Genomic DNA, 10,900 nt, shown 5'->3' with positions numbered 1-10,900 from the left:
CCTCCAGGCACTGCCGCGGGCACCCCAGTCGCGGGCGCTGGCGGACCCTGAGGCCAGGCGGGGCAGCTTTCACCAGTGCGGTGGCAGGGAGCAAAGGACGGGTGGCTGTTTTGTCGTCTGATGCAAAAGCGATTCAGAACTTTGCTCCTCGTTGACGTTAAGCAGTATTTGCGTCGAAATTGCCCAGAATGGCATCAGTATTTTTAGTTAAGATCAAGTAGTTTGTGTGTGGCCTGAAGAAAAAAAGAAAAAAGCAATCATTGTCTCTAGCGTCGTCACATTATTTAAAAAAATTAAATAGATTAATTGGAAGGTGTGTGTATTTAACTTACTTTTTTCCCGGGACAGCTCACAACTTGGTTTTACATTTTCATTTTTTTTCTTGACACTAGATTTGTTAAATTTGCTATAGTTTGGTATGTCATCCAGCATTTAATGTGTGAAAGACTTAAGGTTAGTAGCAAAATTGAACACATAGATCCTCCCCAAAGTGTATGGAGAAGGTGCAGCATTTCCCCTCTCCCTGCAGGTCAGTAGCAGCAAGAAGCTATTAATTAAAACAAAGGAAAAAGAAAGACAAGATGTCACCCTGAATGCCAGTGGACAGTGCTGGGGCAGAGATGTTGTCTGCAGTTACCGGAGGACCACATAGGACAACTCCCTCCCCCCTTATAGAGCACCTCAGCACTTCGCTATTCTTTATGAGGAAACTGCTCCTCCTCTGCTTCATGATTGTCCTTCATCTTGCAAAACTTATGAAGGGGGCGGGGGTTGCACAGCCTCCTGCTTCTTTTTAAAACGTTCATGTGTTCCTTCATTCCTCCTCTCAGCGCGTACTTCTTGAGCTCTTTTTTTGCCAATCGCAGGGGCAGGGATTTCAGGCACACATCTAGAGATCAGGATGATTGACTGCTTGTCAGTGTATGCTGCATGGTCTTAGGCAATATTTAAACATGCGAGGCTTGTGTCCTGGTAAACAAACTCTAAAACTGTCATTAATTAGCTAAGTCACCAGCATGCAGGAGACTTATTTACTATCAGTAAGTTTTTAATGAAGTGACTGAAAAGGAGATAAGTTAACACATTGTTTTACTACTGTCCCCAGTAACAAGTTAGCACATATTTCTGCAAAAAACAAAGGTCTGTTCGCAATAGGAAGAAAACACTTAGTATTAATTTTAAATAGAAGTAATGTGTTAACTATATGAAAACAAAACTAATAGAAGGTATGAAATAAGAATAAAGGATCACCTGGGCACAGTGGTCCCAGCAGCTTGGGTGGCTGAGGCAGGGGAGGCTAAGGCAGGAGGATTGGGAGTTCAAAGTCAGCTTCAGCAAAAGTGAGGTGCTAAGCAACTCAGTGAGATCCTGTCTCTAAATAAAATACAAAGTAGGGCTGGGGATGTATCTCAGTGGTTGGTGGTCAAGCGCTCCTGAGTTCAATCCCTGGTACCCTGTAAAAAGTAAGAATAAAGGATCAATAAGAATGAAAATAGTTCTGTTTTTAGATTAAATTCAGTTCTCAACAAAATCTAACTGGAAATTTTAAAAAGAACTCCCATGCTCATTTTTCCTCCTTGATATCTTCTTGCCTCATAAAATGATAATGGAAGTGGTCCATTCCTTTTTTTTTTTTTACAATTTTACTAGAAAAACATTCTGTTAAAGGAGAACTAAGCCTAGAAATGGTGGTTTTCATCAAGTAATTTAAGCACTAAAGCATTTTGGGTTTTAAAACTTAAGGGAAATGAAATGTCACACTGTTCCTGTTCTGCAGACAATGCGCTTACTGTGGTGCTCTTTCTAGCATCTCTCCTGTCAGCCAGGGCTCTTCCTTCTCTCTTTCTTGTCTGTAGGCTTTGACTTGGAACAAACATTCAAGACAGCGTTTTTGCTCCTCTCTGCACAGTCCCTCTCTGCTGCTGCATCCTAACCTTTCCTGTTCTAGAGACTGGGGCAGGTTGAAAAGTTGTCAGCGCCCAGAATGTAGGCGCTGTGAAGCTGAATGACAAGTAATTTGGTCGGAGCTATGTTGTGCAACTGCTGGCACCGCAGTGGGTGACTTGCTGAGCCTTTGCTGGCTTTGAGAAGGCAAAGTAATGTGGTAGGCAAAGTAATGGCTCCCCAAAGATGTCCCCAGAACCTGAATCTTAAGTGGTGAAAAAGAATTGTGATTCAAAAGGACTTTAAGATGGGAACAATTACCCTGGATTATTCTGATGGGCCTGGGCTAATCACAGGAGTCCTGAAGAGGGAAGCCAAAGGTACAGCTGGAGGGTGTGACTTGCACAAAGGCACAGAGCTGGGTGCTGCTGGTAGTTGTTGCTGGTAGCGTGGTGGAGGAACTGGTGCCTCTGGCAGCTGGCAGGGGCAGGAAGTGGATTTTCCCCAGGAGGCTCAGGAGGAGCAGCGCTACCCACACACTAATGTAGACCAGAGCTGTTAGGTAGTAAGTGTGTGCTCTTTTTAGCCACTGGGTGGTGGTTGGTTAATATAGCCTTTTGTCCTTATATGAGTTTCCTGTGCAAAGGTTGGCCCCCTTGTCTTCTGGCTCCGTCCTTTGACGATGATTCAGAAGAAAAACAGAATGATTATAAATTAAATTAGCAAAATGTTTTTGCTGAGGGGGGCAGTACTAGGGATTGAATCCAGAGCCTCACACATGCTAGGCAAGTGCTCTGTCAAATAGCTGCATCCATAGTCCTTTTGAAAATTTTTAAGGCAGGTTCACCTTGAACTTGTGATCCTCCTGCCCCAACCTCCTGAATCACTGAGATCACAGATGTATGCCACTGTGCCTGGCTTCAATACTTTTTTTGGTGACTACATCTGGTAGAAAATGTAGGCTTTGTTATAATATTTACATCCAAATGTTGAAGATTTGTCATGTTTGTCTCTTGTTATGCCAGATTCGTGGGACCCCAATAGACCTCCAGGAGCCGAATCCAATGCAAGCACACAAGGGTCTTTATTGCAAGCTCTAGCCTGGACTCACAACCGTTCCCGATGCAGCGGTCTCAGGGAGTGAGTCCTGGTCCTTTGTTCAGTGAGATTTTATAGGTTTTGGGGGATACTCTTTGCGTCACAACATCACACAGCAAATCATTCCATACCGTGGGAAAATCAAACAATAACTCTTAACATTGATTAGCATATTCACTGGCAGGAACAAGTTGGGTAGGGGTGATTGGCTAGTACAAGAGGGGGGTTCGTTTGAACTGATTGGTTTAGGCCACGAGGGGTGTACGTGCTAAATTACATGTTTCCCAACATGTTATCAACCACCATAAACTATTTGGGGGTCATCTGGCATTCCAGGTATTTCCCTGTCTTATGCTGATTGAAGGTTGCTAGGAGGGTTGCATGGGTCCTCACCTAGCCTAACTGAGTCAGGGACACCTGGCTCCGCAGACCTCTCCTGTTATTTACAGACAAACAACTCAGCAGGGTGGGTATGTACTCTCGAGTGCTCTGTGGGTTTTTCCAAGGACAAGGGTCACGCCCCCTTCCTTAGGACAGGCCTTGAGGTAGAAGCTGCTGTTATGTATTTTTTTTTTTTTAAAGAAGAGAGAGAATTTTAATATTTATTTTTCAGCGGACACAACATCATTGTTTGTATGTGGTGCTGAGGATCGAACCTGGGCCGCACGCATGCCAGGCGAGCACGCTACCGCTTAAGCCACATCCCCAGCCCTGCTGTTATGTATTTATTTTTAAAAAATGGAGTCACATTAGTTTCTCACTCCTAGAAGATTTTACCTTCTGGAGGTGGTGGGTATAAAAATATCTCTCTGAAAATTTAGAGGTCCTCTGTAGAATGGCATTTACTGTGATGATTCAGCATGAGACCTTTCCTTGTGTCATTTCCGGTCTCACTTAAAAAGAGCCCACTGGCTAGGAAGCCCTCAGGCACTCATGTGAGCTTCTCAAATGCCTTTGATCTTTGCTTTTGCTGGGGACTTGTCCTTTGCCTTTCATGGGTGTGTATTGTCTTACTGGGAAGATTTTTGGATTCCAGAGCATCAGGATTGCCTCTCATCTTTGTTTTGTTTCCTACACCAGTGACCAAATAAGAAGATGGGCTGGAGTTCTCTGCTGTGACCCAGGAAAGGGGGACTGCTCCCCAAAGGCCAAGACTCATTATGCTACTGCAGCCAGAACAAGAGAGAAGTATTGCTGGATGTCGGCAAATAGAAGGTTTGGAACAGCTTTCTTCTATGGGTTGTTTTTCTGGGACTTTCTTACATGAGTGGAGCCTTCCTTATAGGTGACATTCTCACCCTGGGGGCTCTGCACATTCCTCCACTGCTGTGCCTCAATCTTCCTCTCATCATCCCAGCAACATAGTACGTGAAACCTCAAACTCTAAAATCCTTCCTCCTGCCTGTCGCCTGTTATTTTCCTGTTCGTGTCACGTCTGAGTCTCCCGATTCTGTTCTTAGAGGTTCTTAGAGGTTTGTCTCAAGTCTGTCAGCTCCTTCCCCGATGCTGGTGTTTGTGCCCAGAGAAGGTTGTATTATGATCAGACACCTCTCACACTGGGCATCGTGTCCTTGCTCCTGGCTGTGCCAAGCCTGCGTGGTTCATCCTGTCATGTGCCTTTTCCTTTGCCTGGCAGTGAGCTTGCCAGAGATCACAGCCAGGTAGCCGGATGTGACCTGCACACTCTCCACAGCCTCAGCTTGCCATTTCCAGCTGTTTTTGTTGCTCCACTGCAATGTGGCCCAGGCTGTCACCTTCCTCAGAGCTCATAGCCAGTGCCATCTCTCTCATCCACAGCTTACAGCTTTTCGTTCTATGTAATGTTTTTATGGAACTGTCAAAAGCCGTCTATCCCGACTTCCTGGCATATACAAGGACTCACTCTCCTCCTCTGCAGGCCTGCTTTCTCATCAGAGCTTTGTATCCCATCCCCTCCTCCTCCCAGTGCCAGCCCCCTTGTCTGTCACGCCTTCCTGCCTGCATACACTCACGTCCGCTTGATTGACCCCATTACATCTTCCAGTGCTACCATTTCTCTTCTTTTGCCATTTCCGTACTTCTCATTCCTATCATGGGAACAGTGTATTGAAACTGCTTTCCCCAAATCTTTAGTGAACCCTTATCCAACTGATCTAATATATTTCCACCCTTGATTTATCCAACTCTATTTTGATCCTACCCTCCTTGAAATTCCCCCTTCTGTATCTTCTCATTGTCAAAGTTCTTCTCTACGGGCTTCGCTTCTCTTTCTCCTTTGCTTTCTGCGTGTTGATTTCTCCATAGTTTAATCATGGCCCTTCAGTGTATTCTTTGGGTTGTCTTTCGTTGTGTGCCGTATTTTCAGCCTGTGTCTTGGTCCCTTAGCAGGTGTTATGTGAGTGATGCTGTCGGGCTGTTGGTGGGGACATGTGACTGCCCTTAGGCTCCCCTCTCCATTGGTCTGTTTCATCTGAGTCTTAAAGCAGAAGTCCACAGTTACTTTTGAATCCTGACAAAAGGCCACAGAGGTGGGGGTCTGTTGCCAGGCAACTTGAGTATACATTATAGAAGAGAAACATGGCAGGCAGACATCACATCAGGGTATATCACATTCAAGTGACCCTCCTAGATGTGCCTTCTCTGTGGCCCACGCCCTGCGTTGCAAACCAATCTCTCCATTCCTGTAGCACCTCTTCCTTCTGATGCACTGTTCTCAACTTGGACCTGCAGCAGCCATGAGCCGATCCTCACCCAACAGCTATCATTGTTCAGGACATACCCATCTCCCAGAACTTTCTGCTCCCCATGTCCCTGTTGTGGCCCTCATTCATGTTCCCGTTTTCTGAGTAACTGTCAGCCTCCTGCCTGGCTTCTTTGCGGCCTTTGTATTTTCTTCTGATCCTTCATTTAACCACCTCTAATATAACATTTATATATNGCCCAGTTCAAAGAAGTAAGTTTTTAAAAACTTTTTTTTTTTTTAGTTGTAGGGGGACACAATACTTTTATTTTATTTATTTTTATGTGGTGCTGAGGATCGAACCCAGCGCTTTCCACGTGCTAGATGAGCGCTGTACCACTGAGCCACAACCCTAGCCCCTCTGGTATAGCATTTAAAAAAATATTTTTAAAATTATCATTGAACCTTTATTTATTCACATGTGGTGCTGGGAATCAAACCCAGTGCCTCACACATGCTAGGCAAGTGTCCTACCTTGGAGCCCCAGCCCTGGTACAGCATTTTTAAGACACAAATCTGATGTTTCCTGGCTGATAACACCTAGGGAGGAGTCCACACTTCTGAGAATTGCCTTCTTGGGCCCTGGCCTGGCTGGGCCTGGCTGTGTACACTGCCTGCTGTCTCTACTGCTGTTGGCCACCTGCACTGGATGCACCAGCAGCCTCACACAACGTCTTCTGGGTCGGCCTTTCTTCATGCTGTCTGCCAATCTTTACCTGTCAAGCCACTCTGAGACCCAGACCAGGTTTTGTGCAGGCTCCACATCCTTGGTTGCTTCTCACATTGTGAAAAGTGAAATCCATGAGGGAGGGTGGGTCTGGAACCCCTAGGATGGACCTACTGTGTTGTGAGCACTTGGGGCATCATCAGATGTGAAGGAATACAGGAGCCACATGGGCTTATTCCACTTCTTGGGCCTGCTGACGGTGGCTCTTTCAAAGGAGCCTGTGCTCTGATAATACCCACCCAGAGTTTACACAGCACCCACTCTCGCATCTGAGTCTTCATCTAGTGTGTTCACTGCCTTTATCGTCATCTACAAGTTGTGACTGATCCTTACTCACTTTGCTGGGCAAAGGGTTCAGGACCAGGTACAGTGAGACCTGTAGCCTAATATCAGACCTCTTCCTTGGACAGCTGGCTGTGTGTTCATGTTGCTGCTTGTCTTAGCAGCTGTGGGGGCAAAGAGGAAGAAGCACTAGATTTACCTGGAGAAATGAGGTTGTGGCACAGAAAGGATTGGTTGTATGACCTTGCAGGGTGGATAGGGTTTGTCAAGAGTCAAGGAAGGGAAGGACGCTGCTGGCAGAGGAACAGTGCAACAGAGTGAATGGGGAGGTCTGCAGAGGTCCTCCTTGAGTGTCCAACAAGCACAGGTCATTACATGCATTGGAGAACACTGCCTGAGCCAGGGAAAGGGTCATCTAAGGGGCCAGAGGGATAGTACCTGAAGTTTACACAGGCCGGAAGGAGGGGAAGACTACTTCCTAGCGTACCAGGGCCTATCAGGAAGGTCTTGCTGCAGTCGTGGGAAATATTCAGCACTATGCTAACTACTGCTGACTCCTCCTAGCAGATTGTAAAGTACGACTCAGAAAGATCAAGCTCTTTCCAAAAAAACTGCATCCTAAAACAACACTCAAGATTTATATTGCATGTAATGCAATAAAATCCACAACATCTGCCATCCAAAGATTACAAAGCACGCAAAGAGGAGAACATGGCCCTTAATTAGGACAGTAATGAGGTGACACTGACCTAGATTGACACAGACACTGGAATCAGCAGAGGAGGGCAATGCAACTGTTAGAGTCATTTCATACTGTCAAGAAGGTCATAGAAGCCAGTGATGCACCTGTATCCCCGCTACTCGAGGCTCAGGCAGGAAAATCACAAGCTTGAGGCCACCCATAGCCACTTAGCAAGACCCTGTCTCAAGGGCTGGGAAAGTTAGCTCAGTGGCAGAAGTGCCTGGTTTCAGTGACTTTTATATATTTACTGTTTTTTTTTTGTTGTTGTTCTAGAGAGTACACCTTCATATTTTAAAAAAACCAAGACAAATCAAAAAACCACACTAAAGAGAAATAGGAGGTATAAAAGAAGAACTACATCGAGAATCTAGAGAGAAAAATCTATATTATCTAAAAGGAAAATACAGTGGATTAACAACACATCAGACTTGTAGGAGAAATGATTGATGAGTTTAAAGGCATGGCAATAAAGCTGTCCAAAGTGAAATGCAGAAAGAAAAGGAAGCCGAAAGAAAAAAAGGAATGCTTTATTGAGCTGTGGACAACGGCCGCTTGCCCACTGTGTGAACATGTATGTGCCCCACAAGCAGGTTTTAGTCAATGACAGCGAAAAATAGGACAGTGTGATACAATGGAGCTGGAAAACGGCTGTTGTCTAATGATAGGACAACCTAGTGCCACTGTGGTGGCAACACAGTGCACCTCTTGGAGACACAGCAGGTGGGCTGGGGGTGACTTGGGGGCAGAGCACTTGCCTTCCTTTTGCAAGGCCCCACACTGTGTTTGACCCCAGCACCATACACGCAGGTAGCATGTGCATGTGTACAGTGCATGAGACTTGGTAATAAATGACCTTGCTAAGTATGGATTTGCTGTTCTTTTTAATTGTTATTTTAGAGAGTATACCTTCTTGTAAAGGTGAAGAATATAAGGCATGCTAGGCTAAGCTGGCAGCAGCTTTACACATAGGTTTGCTTAGGTGTTGTCTATGATGGTCACACAGTAACAAGATCACCTAACATGCAGTTGTCAGAACAGATCCCTGTTGATAAGTGATAATGTGGGCTGTGGTCATTATACTGAAGGAGAGGAGAGTAAGGAAGAAAAACATGAACAGCTCCTCGGGAGGCTGAAGTAGGATCCCAAGTTTGAGGCCAGCCTGGGTAACTTAGCAACACTGCATCTCAAAAAAATAAAGATGGGCTTGGGGAGGCTGAGGCAGGAGGATCACAAGTTGGAGGCCAGTCTCAGCAATTTAGTGAGACCCTGTCTCAAAAAAGCGCTGGAGATGTGGCTCTGTGGTTTAAGTGCACCAGATTCAGTCCTGGGGATGTAATTTGGTGGTAGAGTTCTTAACCTAGCACGTTCTTAGTGAATTCTATCTCCAGTACTGAAAAAAGGAAACAACAACAAAAAATCTAAACAACACTAGAAGACCCTGAGTATACTCTCAAAGAAATTGAAAAGGGGAACTTGGATTGATACTTGTCTGCCAGTGTCCACTGAAGCATTATTCACAATAACTGAAAGTTGTAAACAGCCCAGTGTCCATCAGCAAATGAATGGGTTAATGTGGAATGTGTAACAGAGTAGTATTCGGTCAATAAAAAGGAATGAGGTTCTTTTTTATAAATAGTATTGGGGATTGACCCAGGAGTGCTGTACCACTGAGCTACATGCCAGCCCTTTTTACTTTTTGAGACAGATGTCACTAAGATGCCCACGCTGGTCCTGAACTTGTGATCCTCTAGCCTCAGCCTCCTGAGTTGTTGGGATAACAGGTGTGGCTCCTGTGCCTGGCAGGAATGGAGTTCTGATACATGCTGCAATGTGGCGAGCTTTGAAAACTTCATGCTAAATGAAATAAATTGGACAAAATGGCAAATATTGTTGGATTCTACTTTCTTTCTTTTTTTTTTTAAAGTACATTGTGTAGTTGGACACAATATCTTTATTTTGTTTATTTTTATGTGGTGCTGAGGATCGAACCCAGGGCCTTGCACGTGCCAGGCGAGTGCTCTACCACTGAGCCACAACCCCAGCCCCGTGGATTCTACTTTCATGAACTATCTAGAATGGCAAATTTGTAGATAAAGGTTGTAAGGGGCCATGAAGAGGGAGGATGGGGAGCTACTGCCCGACAGATTGGAGTTTCTGTTTTGAGTGATGAAAAGCTGTGGAGTTAGTGGTGATGGCTGTACAACATCGTGGGTGTAACGCCACTGAATTGTGTGCTGGAACACAGCTACAGTGGCAAATTGTCATCTGTATTTTACCGCGATTTTTAAAATTATGTAATATACCAAAAGTCATTGAATTGAAAACTTTAAATGAGTGAATTATATTGTATAGGAGTTGCATCTCAATAAAGCTATTTAAAAAAACCAAAGGTACAGTAAAGACGTCACAGCAATTGCTGCGAGAATTTACAACCACAAGATCCCTTACCACGAATGTTGAAGAGCACCTTCAGGGAGAAGGACGTTAGAGCAGATGGAGAGCTGGCCCTGTGCGGAGGAGTGAACAGCCTGGTGATGGTAAATAGGTATGTGTGTGATGTTCTCCTTAATGTTTAAGTCCCTCAAGGAAGAAGTTGACCATGTGGGTTTCTTGTTACTGTGTAACAAGTACCAGGTGCCTGGCACCTTCACACAGCACTCTGCTCACAGTTCTGCAGGCCAGCAGCTCAACGTGGCAGTGTCCTCAACTCAGGGTTGCCAGAGGCCTAGCTCAGGGGCCTGCAGGGCCAAGTGCTCCTCTGGAGGCTGTGGCAAGGTTGCCAGAGGCCTAGTTCAGGGGCCTACAGGACCAAGTGCTCCTCTGGAGGCTGTGGCAGGGTTCATTTTCTTGTCCCTCCTCCATGAAGGCTGTGGGCCGGATGCTGCCCTTGGCTCCCTGGAGCCTGCACTCCTGGCCATGATGCACTTCCCTCCAGGTGCTTCAGGCCTCTGCTTCCTTCTGTGACCAGCAGGAGGGAACTTGTTTCTTATTTCTAAAGTGCGAATGTTAGGTCAGTTTATTTATTGCTTTTTTACCTCAAAAGAGGATCTGTAGTGGTAGGTAGAACCATCCAGTCCCGAATTAGTTTTAGCATGGTACTCCAGAGGTTAAGGGGTCCCTTTTATGTAACCCCGTCTGTAATCTTGGGAAGTTTCAGGCATTGTGTGTTATTTTTCTGTGTGGTGGGTCTTTGACACCTTTGCACAGTTAAAGAGTCAGCAACCTTGTCTCATGTTTCTCTTTTCCCCAACTTGGGTTTTCAGGACTCTCCTGTTGCTCAGGAAAGTGTTGCCAAGAACAAGGAGGGCATGGAGGCTGCATTACTGCCTGCCTGGTCCCAGGTATGTTGGGCTGCTTTCCTTGTTGCCCAGTTGGGAACCCCTCTATACCAAGATTCTGATGCCCTGTGCCCAGGGGCGTAGGAGTTTGCATCCAGGAGACCAGGAGT

At 45.6% G+C, this 10,900-nt stretch overlaps 1 protein-coding gene across 13 annotated transcripts in view; it reads left to right on the top strand.

Annotated features, from left to right (window-relative positions):
- The first annotated feature begins 2,724 nt into the window (after positions 1-2,724).
- Znf10 (zinc finger protein 10) overlaps positions 2,725-10,900 on the top strand; it is a 32,927-nt gene continuing 24,751 nt past the window's right edge. For 4 of the 13 annotated variants that reach the window (XM_048785837.1, XM_048785834.1, XM_048785836.1 and 1 more), the window contains exons 1-4: positions 2,729-3,024; positions 4,063-4,197; positions 9,843-9,997; positions 10,716-10,793. In XM_048785837.1, coding sequence (XP_048641794.1) covers positions 10,761-10,793 — 33 coding nt within the window. In that variant the 5' untranslated portion in view covers positions 2,729-3,024; positions 4,063-4,197; positions 9,843-9,997; positions 10,716-10,760. Of the gene's footprint in view, positions 3,025-3,749; positions 3,772-4,062; positions 4,198-9,842; positions 9,998-10,715; positions 10,794-10,900 lie in introns of those variants that run through there. The other 9 variants (XR_007341489.1, XR_007341490.1, XM_015505593.2 and 6 more) reach the window with 6 other exon arrangements.

The sequence above is a fragment of the Marmota marmota genome, unplaced genomic scaffold (genome assembly GCF_001458135.2).
Source record: "Marmota marmota marmota unplaced genomic scaffold, marMar, whole genome shotgun sequence".
In the NCBI taxonomy this organism is placed as follows: domain Eukaryota; kingdom Metazoa; phylum Chordata; class Mammalia; order Rodentia; family Sciuridae; genus Marmota; species Marmota marmota.
This window is presented reverse-complemented; position numbering and strand designations above follow the sequence as displayed.